We start from the raw sequence: 14,338 nt of genomic DNA, 5'->3' as shown, positions 1-14,338 counted from the left end.
AAACTATCATGGTCCAAACACACCAAGACAGTCGTGAAGATGTCACGACAAAGCCTATTCACCCTCAGGAGACTGACAATATTTGGCATTGGTTCTACAGCTGCACCATCAAGAGCATCCTGACTGGTTGCATCACTGCCTGGTACTGCAACTGCTCGGCCTCCGACCGCAAGGCGCTACAGAGGGTAGTGCGTATGGCCCAGTACATCACTGGGGCTAAGCTCCCTGCCATCCAGGACCTCTACACTAGGTGGTGTCAGAGGAAGGCCCTACATTTTTTTCGAAGACCCCAGACACCCTCGTCATAGAATGTTCTCTCTGCTACCGCATGGCAAGTAGTACTGGAGCGCCAAGTCTAGGACAAAAAGGCTTTTCAACAATTTTTACCCCCAAGCCATAAGACTCCTGAACAAGTAATCAAATGGCTACCAGGACTATTTGCATTGTTGTCCCCCCCCCCCCAACCCCTCTTTTACGCTGCTGCTACTCTGTTTTATCATATATGAATAGTCACTTTAACTATACATTCATGTACATACTACCTCAATTAGCCTGACCATCCGGTGCCCCTGCACATTGGCTACGGACTATCTGCATTGTGTCCCACCACCTGCCAACCCCTCTTTTACACTACTGCTACTCTCTGTTCATCATATATGCATAGTCACTTTAATCATACCTAAATGTACATGCTACCTCAATTAGCCTGACTAACCGGTGCCTGTATTTAGCCTCGCTACTGTTATTTTTCACTGTCCTTTTTACTGTTGTTTTTATTTCTTTACTTATCTATTGTTCACCTAATACATATTTGTTTTACATACTTAAAAATGGTTAGGGACTGTAAGTAAGCATTTCACTGTAAAGTCTACACCTGTTGTATTCGGCGCACGTGACAACTTTGATTTGATGCTTGTGTTGATTTACTAACTCGCCTACGAATCCTCACAAGGCACCCCGACCTTCGCCCTCTGTATTTCCGGCTTTTCTTCACGCGAATGACAGGGATTTGGGCCTGGTCTCGGAGAAGCAGTATATCCTTCAGGTCGGACTCATTTAAATAAAAAATATTTGTTCTGTTCGAGGTGAGTAATTGCTGTTTTGATGTCCAGAAGCTCTTTTTGGTCATAAGAGACAGTAGCAGCGACTTTATGTTAAAAATAAGTTACTAACAAAATAACACAGTTGGCTAGGAGCCCGTAAAACACAGCCATTCTCTCCGGCGCCATTATTTAAGTGTTTAATGATTTTATATATATGAATGAAAACGTGTATATGTTGCTTGCCTGTGACAGTTTGATAAATCCCAATAATTTGAGGTACATGCAAATCCTAGAATCTCCAAGTACGCCAGATTTGAGAAAGAAATGTACATACGGTTGATGAATGAGGCCCCTGGAATTTCAGCCTGTTCAGGTGGGATGGAACTTTTGGTCCACATCATGATCTGATTATAGTAGACCAATGATTGTTCATCTGGGTAAGTGGTGGGCTCTAGACCATCCTATCAGCCAATCAGGGCTGTGTATGTAAATATCTTTATTTTCTAATGCCCACACAATCTGACATTTTCAAGTGCCAAAGGAGGTTCAGAACACAGTCATTTATTAGACACAGTGTGATAATTTCAAAATAAAATTACAAAGACTGCATGGGTGCTTTAATTTCTCTCTCTCTCTCGCTCTCTCTCTCAGGGAAGTTGAATTTCCACCACTCCCAAGTCTTCCAGCGATTGGCAGCCGAGTTGTTACCCAGAATGCCAGAGATTAGTTCTGCCGATGTCACTCGCTGTGCCAAATCACTAGCCTTCCTCAAGTGGCTCCATCTCCCATTGTTTGAGGCATTCGCTGAGGTCCGCACACACTATGACGCTGTTAAATACATCTTAAACTGATAGGATCATGTCCTAGCCCTCTTGATCAATCAAAGTTGCTTAACTCATCCTCTTATTTTCTTCCTTTGTTTGATTAAAAAAACTATTCAGCACTACAGCGTGAACAGTCAGAAGTACAGCACACTGCAGCTTTGTAACCTGCTCATGTCATTGGCCAGGCTCAACTTCCAGCCCAGCAAAGGGGGGGAGTTCTATAAGAAGGTAAACAATGAGAGTAGCAATTTGTATGTTTATTTACCTAATGCTATTTATTTATTTTGTAACCTTTATTTAACTGGGCAAGTCAGTTATGAACAAATTCTTATTTACAATGACAGTCTACCCCGGCCAAACCCGGATGACACTGGGCCAATTGTGCGCCGCCCTATGGGACTCCCAATCACGGCCGGATGTGATGCAGCCTGGATACTTGAGGATAAATATTTAGTAGAACAGACTGGGTTCTCAGTCATGTAGAGTCATGTCAGTGTTGCACATTACATTTCTATCAACTTTGGGGGAAGAGGCTTTTGGCTAGAGGACTACATTCTGGGATGGTATGTGTTTATCATCTGTCTCCTTCTGTGTGTATGTAGGTCCACTCTGCCCTGGAGGGTGTTCTCCCCAGCCTGGAGGCGTTCCTGCAGACAGACGTGGTGTGGTCTCTGTGTGTGTTACAGCAGGTCAAGCCCCAGCACATCACGGCCCTCACTCAACAAACACATGTTGCCAAACTCTCAGGTAAACACACACGCACACTCTAGTACTGGTCCACCCCAGGATATAGCAGCAGAGGACCAATCCACTGATGTTCTGTGTTAATAGCCCTGTGCTTTCTCAGCTGTACAGACTTGGGTGATTCTGATGATTTTATGTTGCGTTGCTATATTGCTATTTTGCAGAAGGCAGTCTGTCTCGAGTGGAGAACTATCGCCTGAAGCTCCTCCACATCATTGCTACCCTCCAGTTAGAACACCCAGAGTCTCTGTCCTCCACCCTGCCTACAGAGGCCATGTTGATTCCATCCACCCTGGGCCGGAACTCCCCCCTCTCCCCTCTACAGACTGGGCTGAAGGGGGCCCTGGGTAATCTGGTGGGGGGGAAAGCAGAGGCCCTACGTACCGGGGTCAACACTATATATGGCTGGACCATAGGTGAATACACGTGCACACACACATAAACACTTTAAGGCTGGAACAACAGGTGACTGACGTGTTGTGTCCAATAAGATGGAGAGCTGGTGGTGGACAGTGAAAATAAACCAATGGACCTGGTGACCCTGACGGCCCCTCACCTGCCTGGAGGAGGCGGAGCCAAGTCCTTACCTGAGGGTGCATGCAGGTGAGGGAAGAGGGTTGTCTGTTGGTGCGTGTGGGTGTGTGCGCATGTGTTCTGACAGTCCTTCTCTTTGCAGGTTAGCATTCCTGACCTGGGAGTTTCCTAACTATGGCTCCAGGAGTAAAGATCTGCTGGGACGATTCACCATGATGAGACGGCATCTCAAACTGGCTGGCTTTATCCTTGTAGAGGTATGGAGAGAGGAGAGAAGAGAGAGGGGTCAGTGGACTGAAAGACATTCTGGCAGTCATTATGACAGTCACTGTCCATCGCACACACAAACCCTAACCACAGCATACACACCACCTCCACTTTGGGTGGTGACCATTTTTGATACTCACGGGAAACAAAAAGAAAGGAGGACCAAGGCACTCTTCATATAATTTATTATTATTTGAATTTTTTTTCACCAGGTAACCTGGCCAACATAAAGCTTCGCAGTTCGACACATACAACAACACAGAACATACAGTCAATAATACAGTGAGTGCAAATTAGGTCAAATAAGGGAGTTAAGGCAATAAATAGGCCATGGTGGCGAAGTAATTCCAACATGGCAATTAAACACTGGAATGGAAGATGTGCAAAAGATGGATGTGCAAGTAGAGATACTGTGGTGCAAAAGGAGCAAAATAAATAAATACAGTATAGGGATGAGGTAGATAGATGGGCTATGAGCAGGTGCAGTGATCTGTGAGCTGCTCTGACATATGGTTCTTAGAGCTAGTGAGGGAGATGGGGAATCTCCAGATTCAGTGGCAGCAGAGAACTGGAAGGAAAGGCGACCAAAGCAGGAATTGGCTTTGGGGGTGACCAGTGAGATATACCTGCTGGAGCGTGTGCTACGAGTGGGTTTTTCTATGGTCACCCGCGAGCTGAGATAGGTCGCAGTGGTGGGTAGAATATGGGGCTTTGGTGACAAAACGGATGGCACTGTGATATGCTTCATCCAGTTTGCTGAGTAGAGTGTTGGAGGCTATTTTATAGATGACATTGCCGAAGTCAAGGATCGGTAGGATGGTCAGTTTTACGAGGGTATGTTTGGCAGCATGAGTGAAGGAAGCTTTGTTGCGAAATAGGAAGCCGATTCTAGATTTCATTTTGGATTGGAGATGCTTAATGTGAGTCTGGAAGGAGAGTTTACATTCTAGCCAGACACCTAAGTATTTGTAGTTATCCACGTATTCTAAGTCAGAGCCGTCCAGAGTAGTGATGCTGGATGGGCGTGCAGGTGCGGGCAATGATCGGTTGAATAGCATGCATTTAGTTTTATTTGCGTTTAAGAGCAGTTGGAGGCCACGAAGGAGAGTTGTATGGCATTGAAGCTCGTCTGGAGGTTAGTTAACAGTGTCCAAAGAAGGGCCAGAAGTATACAGAATGGTGTCGTCTGCGTAGAGGTGGATCAGAGAATCACCAGCAGCAAGAGCGACATCATTGATGTATACAGAGAAGAGAGTCGGCCCGAGAATTGAACCCTGTGGCACCCCCATAGAGACTGTCAGAGGTCCGGACAACAGGCCCTCCGATTTGACAAACTGAGCTCTATCAGATGGGTAGTTGGTGAACCAGGCGAGGCAATCATTTCAGAAACCAAGGCTGTTGAGTCTGCCAATAAGAATGTGCTGATTGACAGACTCGAAAGCCTTTGCCAGGTTGATGAATACAGCTGCACAGTAATGTCTCTTATCGATGGCGGTTATGATATCGTTAAGGACCTTGAGCGTGGCTGAGGTGCACCCATGACCAGCTCGGAAACCAGATTGCATAGCGGAGAAGGTACGGTGTGATTCAAAATGGTCAGTAATCTGTTGGTTAACTTGGCTTTCGAAGACCTTCGAGATGTAGGATAGATATAGGTCTGTAGCAGTTTGGGTCTAGAGTGTCTCCCTCTTTGAAGAGGGGGATGACTGCCTGTCTGTGTATATTGGTTCCTAACTTCTCTGAAAAGTTGCATATCACGGGGGCTATTCGATGCTAAGGCAGAACGCCACAGGATGTTTTTGTGCTGGTCAAGGGCAGACAGGTCTGGAGTGAACCAAGGGCTATATCTATTCCTGGTTCTACATTTTTTGAACGGGGCATGCCTATTTAAGATGGTGAGGAAGGCACTTTTAAAGAATAACCAGGCATCCTCTACTGTCGGGATGAGGTCAATGTCATTCCAGGATACCCAGGTCGATTAGAAAGGCCTGTTCGCTGAAGTGTTTTAGGGAGCGTTTGACAGTGATGAGGGGTGGTCGTTTGCTCGCAGACCCATTACGGATGCAGGCAATGAGACAGGGATCGCTGAGATCATGGTTGAAAACAGCAGAGGTGTATTTGGAGGGTGAATTAGTTAGGATGATATCTATGGGGTGCCCCTGTTTATGGATTTGGGGTTATATCTGGTAGGTTCATTGATAAATTGTGTGAGATTGAGGGCATCAAGCTTAGATTGTAGGATGGCCTGGGTGTATGTGTGTTTGTATGGCATGTTCTGACGCGTTTCGGCTGCATGGCCTTTGTCAGGGTTCTACTCACGGGGAAACTGTTGAGTGTGAAAAACCCAGCAGTTCTTGACACAAACATCGGTGCACACTTAAATATTTTGCACACATACACAATCCATCTCAAAGCTTAAAAATCCTTATTTATCCTGTCTCCACCCCTTCATCTACACTGATTTGAAGTGCATTTAACAAGTGACAATAGGGGGTCACAGCTTTAATCTGGTCTGTCATGGAAAGAGCAGGTGTTCTTAATGTTTTGTACACTCATTGTATTAAATATTGTGAATATAGCTTGGAAAATAGAATAATGTGACTGTTTCAAATTTTAGGACAATTTTCCTCAATAAATTAACTCTAGTGGCCAATGCTGGCTAGCGGTGTATCGTATGATGCTAAAGTTGGCTAGCTAATGCTGATGTAATGCTGCATCATGCAGGGCCAGGTTGGTCTGTCTCCCTGAAGGATGCCAGCTATAAAAAGGCCTGATAGTCAGTCAGGAGCCTGGAGAATAGCAGCAGCTCTCTCATCTAGGGCAAGCTCCTTAGCCAATCCCAGCTCTCTCTCTCTCACTCTCACACTCATCTATCCAGGACAATCGCGTTAGCCAATCTTACCACTCTCTCTCATCTAGGCCAATTGCGTTAGCCTGAGCACTCTGTGTTGCATGCTGGGTAAACTAGTAAACCGATGAGACTGTCCTTCTCCACTCGCACGTCATTAGGCAAATTACGTTTACAGTGGTGGATCCCAAAATAAATGTGTGAAGTGATCAAAACAAATTAGATAGATGTGCGGGACTTTTTATAAATAAAATAATAAGTAGCATATCGTTTTACATTTTTATTTTTTATGTCGATATATATATATATATATATATACAGTACCAGTCAAGTTTGGACACCTACTCATTCTAGGGTTTTTCTTTTTACTATTTTCTACATTGTAGAATAATCGTGAAGACATCAAAACTGAAATAACACACATGGAATCATGTACTAACCAGAAAAGTGTTAAACAGATAAAAATATATTTAAGTAGCCACCCTTATCTTGATGACAGCTTTGCACAGTCTTGACATTCTCTCCTGTTGCGGCTGGCTGTAACACAGCCTGGGATCGAACCCGGGTTTGTAGTAATGCCTCAAGCACTGCAATTCAGTACCTTAGACCACTGTGCCACTCGGGAGGCCCTATCATATCGTTTTTAAACGTGCATGTTTTTCTCTACTGACGAAACAAAAGCTGATTTTTAAAGTAGGTGTCAGATTTCAAAAACTTTTCCGCGGTAGGATACACATGAGTATCCTCAATGAGATTGCTTGCTATTGAGGAGGGGAGGACACTCGTCCTACTAACAAATTGACACACTCCTCAACCACTTATTGTTTTTTTGGGGATGGAGGACAGAAGACTGAGGATGGACTTTTGCCCAAATGAGAGAACCTTCTAGATTGTCTCCAAACCTGATTTGCATAAAAACACTACTGGGTGTATGTCACCTATAGTATTGCAAGGTAAATGGTATTATTGATAGACAAACCACTGAATCTATACTTTCTGTCCCTCCCTAGGTGCCATACTATGAGTGGCTGGAGCTCAAGTCTGATTGGCAGAAAGGGGCGTATGTGAAGGATAAGATGGGGAAGGCCATTGCTGAGGAAATGGCGAAGTGAACGAGGCCAAACAGCAGAAGTCTGGTTCAGTTCTAGACTCAACTGGACTGGATAGAGGAGAGCCAGGATGCCAAGGATGGCTCACCAGAAACAATCTGGTCTCAAACAACTCTGAACAGCAACCACACACACACACACTAATCAACCCACTCTAAAACAAGCCGCTTGGTGGAAAATCTCTTTTGTCGTTTTATCTTTGGTTGCCTTGCCGATGCGTGGGGCTATCCTTGTTACCATGGAGACGCCCCCTGAGAGTTCTGTATGCTGAAGAGAGCAAACAGAGGGAGAAAGAGAGAGTGGGCCCTACAGCAGAAAGCAAGGGAGGAAATACCTCTGTTGCTAAGGATATGTGTCCCTAAGTGACACTCAGAGAGAATAGAGAGCAGCGTCATAGAATAAATGCCCCAATGAATGTTAAAAGCTGTGTATCACCTGTGAATAGAGTGGTCTAATTAAATTATCAATATGAGCTTTGAGTGATGTGATTGAAGAAATTATTTTACTCTTTAATTTTGATATACATGTTCCACACACTGTCTTCCATGTTGGCACTGATGTTCCTTGACTAACATTGGCTGTAGATGAGAGCATCAAATCTGTGATCCATTGTGGGTCAGTTGTGACTGACTGATCTACAAATAACAATTAAGTCATTATTTATGATGCAAGGTTATTTGTAGATCAGTCAGACATCATCCGCCTGCAATGTGGAACATATATGGCTCTGGTAGGTCTTGACTTCCCTCACAGTGTGTTTAGAGAGGACATTGGGTTGGATGAGCTTCTATGGTATCATTGTCATCCTGATGGAGGTGTGATATTCAGCCTGAGGATGCTTCTCTTCACAAGTTACAGCTAATAATACGTATGTATTATCAAACGTCATGGGTGGGTGTGTTGTGGGGGGGGTGCTGAATGTATCCAAGAGGGATCGGCTCAAACACAGCTGTTGATGTTGTCTGTGCCGTACAGTGCCTTCAGAAACTATTCATACCCCTTGACTTAATTGACATTTTGTTGTTACAGCCTGACTTCAATAAAACAATGTTTACCCATCTACACACATTACCCCATAATGACAAAGTGAAAACATGTAAATGAAAATGTATGTCTCATTTACTAAAGTATCCACACCCCAGAGTCAATACTTTGTAGAAGCACCTTTGGCAGCGACTACAGCTGTCTGGGTACGTCTCTAAAGCCTTGTTTATACTGCAGGTCTTAATGCTCAAATCATTTGTGAGATACAGACTGTCCAAACAGCAAGTTACAAGTGACCAAATCGGATTTGTGTGTGTTCAGATAGCAGTTATTTGATGACATGGCTACGCTAGTTGCCATAGTAACGACAGGTGTGTGCACGGTAGTGTAGGCTGATTGGTGGTGGTGCTGCTCATGCTTCCTATCATGCAGAAGTTATGGAGCAAGCTAAGGTGACAATGCTTGCCATTGCCTATTTTCCAGTTGATTTGAATATTCAAAATCCAAGTATAAGAACACTTAAAACCTCAAAGGATAAGATTAACCAACTTTCGAAACGAGACCTTTTTGGCTAGCCAAGGCACTCCACAAGCTAGCTGGATAGCTCTTTAGTATTATAGTACATTCACTAATTTGTTTGTAAACAATTAAAAAGCTAATTAGCTACCAGGTGTTCCTGTCAAACTGGCAACAGAGTAGTTAGCAACAAGATATGCAAAATAACAGTCTAAAAAGTCCCCTTGAGAGCAAATAAATCAGATTTGACATTCCCTCACATGGCCAGGAATCAGATTTGTATCGGGCTCCAAATCACCTATGAAGACATCATGTATGGCAGCCACCACCATTCTTGAAAATATGAAGAGTGGAACTCTGTGATGTGTTGTTGGATTTGCCTCTAACATAACGCTTTGTATTCAGGACATAACGTTTATTTATTTGCCACATTTTTGGATGTTTTACTTTAGTGCCTTTATTGTAAACAGGATGCATGTTTCGGATTTTAAAAAATAAATATTTACAGGCTCCTTTATTCTCAATGTCATTTAGGTTAGTATTGTGGAGTAACTACAATGTTGTTGATCCATCCTCAGTTTTCTCCTAACTCTTTTAAAGTCACAATTGGCTTCATGGTGAAATTCCTGAACGGTTTCCTTCCTCTCCGGCAACTGAGTTAGGTAGGACACCTGTATCTTTGTGGTGACTGTATATCAATACACCATCCAAAGTGTAATAACTTCACCATGCTCAAAGGGACATTCAATGACTGCTTTTTTTTTTACCGTCTACCAATGGGTGCCCTTTTTTTGCGATACATTTGATAACCTCCCTCGTCTTTGTGGTTGAATCTGTGTTTCAAATTCACTGCTCGACTGTGGGACCTGGGATAGGAAAATTACGTATTTACCTGATCTGTTTGATATTAATAGTTAGCAATTAATATTTAACTAATACCGTTTTTTCCAATCGCCGACACACTAAAATGACATTCACAGCACAATTATTTAAACTGACACACAGAGAGCAAAACCTCTTCTCAAGTCTCCAAAAGTCTAAACACATTTTCTGCTTTACACACATTTTGCAATTCAAAATGGCACTTCTTAAATGCACTGCACACGGTTCTCTGCATAAGACACAACAATCTGACATAAAGTCACATGTTTGCCATTTCAAAACACTTGCCATTCAAAATGACACTACATGAGCTAATTGGCCAATACATGTGCCACCTGGCCAGACACCTCAATGGTTAAATGTTACCACTTCAATCAGGAAGTAAGCACTATGAAAAGACCACAGGTGAGCACCTTTCATTTTACAACAACAATGGAAGCCATTGCAGAGAGAGGAAGAGAAAGAGGGTGGGCGAGGAAGAGTGACAGGTAGGGGTAGAGCTGGTAGAGGAGTTCATGGCCAAAGAAGACAACAACTTTCAAATTAAATCAGAGCAACTGTAGTTGATCATGTCATCAACCATGGGCTGACAATACGAGAGGCTGAACAGAGAGTGCAGCCCAACTTGAGCCATTTTACTGTCACCTGTGTCATCCTGACATTTAGACTGGAGTACAGGTATGTAACCAACATTTCTTTCACACTATGTAGTACACCCCATGTCATAGTGTATCAGTTGGGTGACACCTGTTTACTTCATGAATGGATGATGTCATACACTAACTGCACAAATTTCCTGTAGAATTTATTCTACTGTGGTGGAAATATCTTTAGGCTGCATTGTCCAAGCCCTATATTTTTGTTTTTCTAAAGGACTGAGAGACGTAACCATGGTGGAGGAAGGGGCCAAATGTTCACCGGGGTACAGGAAGCCACCTTTGCAAACTTGGTTTTGGAAAATAATGAAATCAGATGACGAGAAATTCAAAGCCACATCATCCAAGACAACACCATATTCAACAACATTCAACGAGTCAGTCTGTCCACATCGGCTCTCATTCTCAAGCGAAACCAAATCAGAATGAAACAACTTTATAAGGTGACGTTTGAGAGAAACTCTCAAAGAAACAAAGAGGTCAGACGAGCATATGTGGTTGTAAGTACAATATTGACTGCAGTACACTACACGCAACATTGTTTCCCAGTGTACTGGATAACACCATATTGACTGCTTTTGTTCTTTGTTTTCAGGGAGTACTGGAAATGGATGCTCATGCAATCCCACATGAGTTCATCTTTATAGATGAGGCTGGGTTCAACCTAGCAAAGACCAGAAGAAGGGGGAGAAACGTCATTGACCACAGAGCCATTATAGATGTAGATTATAGATTATATTGCGCTGCCATCTCCAATACGCATGGTGTCCTCCACCGTCATGCCAACTTTGGACCATTACAACACAGCCCATATTCTCACATTTCTGGACAGACTCCACAACATTCTCATACCATAATGCAGACCATCAAAGAACCTGGTACGTTGTAGTATGGGACAATGTGAGATTTCATCGTGCAGCCCCAGTCCAAAACTGGTTTGCTGACCACCCACCATTTCTCGTGCAATACCCCCCACCATACTCACCAGTTCTGAACCCCATAGAAGAGTTATTTTCAGCATGGCGGTGGAAGGTATACGACCGGCAGCCCTTTGTGTGCATGCCTCTTGTGCAGGCTATGGAAGAGGCATGTGATGGGATTGATGTGGGCGCGAGGGATGGGATGGATAAGGCACTCAAGGCGCTTCTTCCCTCGATGTCTGGAAAGGGAAGATATTGCCTGTGATGTGGATGAGGCGTTGTGGCCAGACCCAGCTGTGCTGCAAGATGCTGCCTGTGATGTGGACGAGGCGTTGTGGCCAGACCCAGCTGTGCTGCAAGATGCTGCATGTGATGTGGACGAGGCGTTGTGGCCAGACCCAGCTGTGCGGCAAGATGCTGCCTGTGATGTGGACGAGGCGTTGTGGCCAGACCCAGCTGTGCTGCAAGATGCTGCCTGTGATGTGGACGAAGCGTTGTGGCCAGACCCAGCTGTGCGGCAAGATGCTGCCTGTGATGTGGACGAGGCGTTGTGGCCAGACCCAGCTGTGAGACAAGATGCTGCCTGTGATGTGGATGAGGCGTTGTGGCCAGACCCAGCTGTGAGACAAGATGCTGCCTGTGATGTGGACGAGGCGTTGTGGCCAGACCCAGCTGTGCGGCAAGATGCTGCCTGTGATGTGGACGAGGCGTTGTGGCCAGACCCAGCTGTGAGGCAAGATGCTGCCTGTGATGTGGACGAGGCGTTGTGGCCAGACCCAGCTGTGAGACAAGATGCTGCCTGTGATGTGGACGAGGCGTTGTGGCCAGACCCAGCTGTGAGACAAGATGCTGCCTGTGATGTGGACGAGGCATTGTGGCCAGACCCAGCTGTGCGGCAAGATGCTGCCTGTGATGTGGACGAGGCGTTGTGGCCAGACCCAGCTGTGAGACAAGATGCTGCCTGTGATGTGGATGAGGCGTTGTGGCCAGACCCAGCTGTGCGGCAAGATGCTGCCTGTGATGTGGACGAGGCATGTGGCCAGACCCAGCTGTGAGACAAGATGCTGCCTGTGATGTGGAAGAGGCGTTGTGGCCAGACCCAGCTGTGAGACAAGATGCTGCCTGTGATGTGGACGAGGCGTTGTGGCCAGACCCAGCTGTGCTGCAAGATGCTGCCTGTGATGTGGACGAGGCGTTGTGGCCAGACCCAGCTGTGAGACAAGATGCTGCCTGTGATGTGGATGAGGCGTTGTGGCCAGACCCAGCTGTGCGGCAATATGCTGCCTGTGATGTGGACGAGGCGTTGTGGCCAGACCCAGCTGTGCGGCAAGATGCTGCCTTTGATGTGGATGAGGCGTTGTGGCCAGACCCAGCTGTGAGACAAGATGCTGCCTGTGATGTGGATGAGGCGTTGTGGCCAGACCCAGCTGTGCGGCAAGATGCTGCCTGTGATGTGGACGAGGCGTTGTGGCCAGACCCAGCTGTGCGGCAAGATGCTGCCTGTGATGTGGACGAGGCGTTGTGGCCAGACCCAGCTGTGCGGCAAGATGCTGCCTGTGATGTGGACGAGGCGTTGTGGCCAGACCCAGCTGTGCGGCAAGATGCTGCCTGTGATGTGGATGAGGCGTTGTGGCCAGACCCAGCTGTGCGGCAAGATGCTGCCTGTGATGTGGATGAGGCGTTGACAGACCCAGCTGTGCTGCAAGATGCTGCCTGTGATGTGGACGAGGCGTTGTGGCCAGACCCAGCTGTGAGACAAGATGCTGCCTGTGATGTGGACGAGGCGTTGTGGCCAGACCCAGCTGTGAGACAAGATGCTGCCTGTGATGTGGACGAGGCGTTGTGGCCAGACCCAGCTGTGAGACAAGATGCTGCCTGTGATGTGGACGAGGCGTTGTGGCCAGACCCAGCTGTGAGACAAGATGCTGCCTGTGATGTGGACGAGGCGTTGTGGCCAGACCCAGCTGTGAGACAAGATGCTGCCTGTGATGTGGACGAGGCGTTGTGGCCAGACCCAGCTGTGAGACAAGATGCTGCCTGTGATGTGAACGAGGCGTTGTGGCCAGACCCAGCTGTGAGACAAGATGCTGCCTGTGATGTGGACGAGGCGTTGTGGCCAGACCCAGCTGTGAGACAAGATGCTGCCTGTGATGTGGACGAGGCGTTGTGGCCAGACCCAGCTGTGAGACAAGATGCTGCCTGTGATGTGGACGAGGCGTTGTGGCCAGACCCAGCTGTGCGGCAAGATGCTGCCTGTGATGTGGACGAGGCGTTGTGGCCAGACCCAGCTGTGTGGCAAGATGCTGCCTGTGATGTGGACGAGGCGTTGTGGCCAGACCCAGCTGTGCGGCAAGATGCTGCCTGTGATGTGGACGAGGCGTTGTGGCCAGACCCAGCTGTGAGACAAGATGCTGCCTGTGATGTGGACGAGGCGTTGTGGCCAGACCCAGCTGTGCGGCAAGATGCTGCCTGTGATGTGGACGAGGCGTTGTGGCCAGACCCAGCTGTGCGGCAAGATGCTGCCTGTGATGTGGATGAGGCGTTGTGGCCAGACCCAGCTGTGCGGCAAGATGCTGCCTGTGATGTGGATGAGGCGTTGTGGCCAGACCCAGCTGTGCTGCAAGATGCTGCCTGTGATGTGGACGAGGCGTTGTGGCCAGACCCAGCTGTGAGACAAGATGCTGCCTGTGATGTGGACGAGGCGTTGTGGCCAGACCCAGCTGTGAGACAAGATGCTGCCTGTGATGTGGACGAGGCGTTGTGGCCAGACCCAGCTGTGAGACAAGATGCTGCCTGTGATGTGGACGAGGCGTTGTGGCCAGACCCAGCTGTGAGACAAGATGCTGCCTGTGATGTGGACGAGGCGTTGTGGCCAGACCCAGCTGTGAGACAAGATGCTGCCTGTGATGTGGACGAGGCGTTGTGGCCAGACCCAGCTGTGAGACAAGATGCTGCCTGTGATGTGGACGAGGCGTTGTGGCCAGACCCAGCTGTGAGACAAGATGCTGCCT

The 14,338-nt window shown here is 46.8% G+C and overlaps 1 protein-coding gene across 2 annotated transcripts in view; it reads left to right on the top strand.

Moving 5' to 3' along the window:
* Nucleotides 1-9,381, top strand: part of LOC118373972 (FAST kinase domain-containing protein 4-like) — a 45,884-nt gene extending 36,503 nt beyond the window's left edge. For both annotated transcript variants that reach the window (XM_052489686.1, XM_052489687.1), the window contains exons 5-11: nt 1,695-1,852; nt 1,985-2,095; nt 2,470-2,614; nt 2,776-3,027; nt 3,103-3,214; nt 3,288-3,402; nt 7,271-9,381. In XM_052489686.1, coding sequence (XP_052345646.1) covers nt 1,695-1,852; nt 1,985-2,095; nt 2,470-2,614; nt 2,776-3,027; nt 3,103-3,214; nt 3,288-3,402; nt 7,271-7,372 — 995 coding nt within the window. In that variant the 3' untranslated portion in view covers nt 7,373-9,381. The remainder of the gene's footprint in view (nt 1-1,694; nt 1,853-1,984; nt 2,096-2,469; nt 2,615-2,775; nt 3,028-3,102; nt 3,215-3,287; nt 3,403-7,270) is intronic.
* Nucleotides 9,382-14,338: the final 4,957 nt, after the last annotated feature.

Source organism: Oncorhynchus keta, chromosome 31 (assembly GCF_023373465.1).
Source record: "Oncorhynchus keta strain PuntledgeMale-10-30-2019 chromosome 31, Oket_V2, whole genome shotgun sequence".
NCBI classification, from domain to species: Eukaryota; Metazoa; Chordata; class Actinopteri; order Salmoniformes; family Salmonidae; genus Oncorhynchus; species Oncorhynchus keta.
This window is presented reverse-complemented; position numbering and strand designations above follow the sequence as displayed.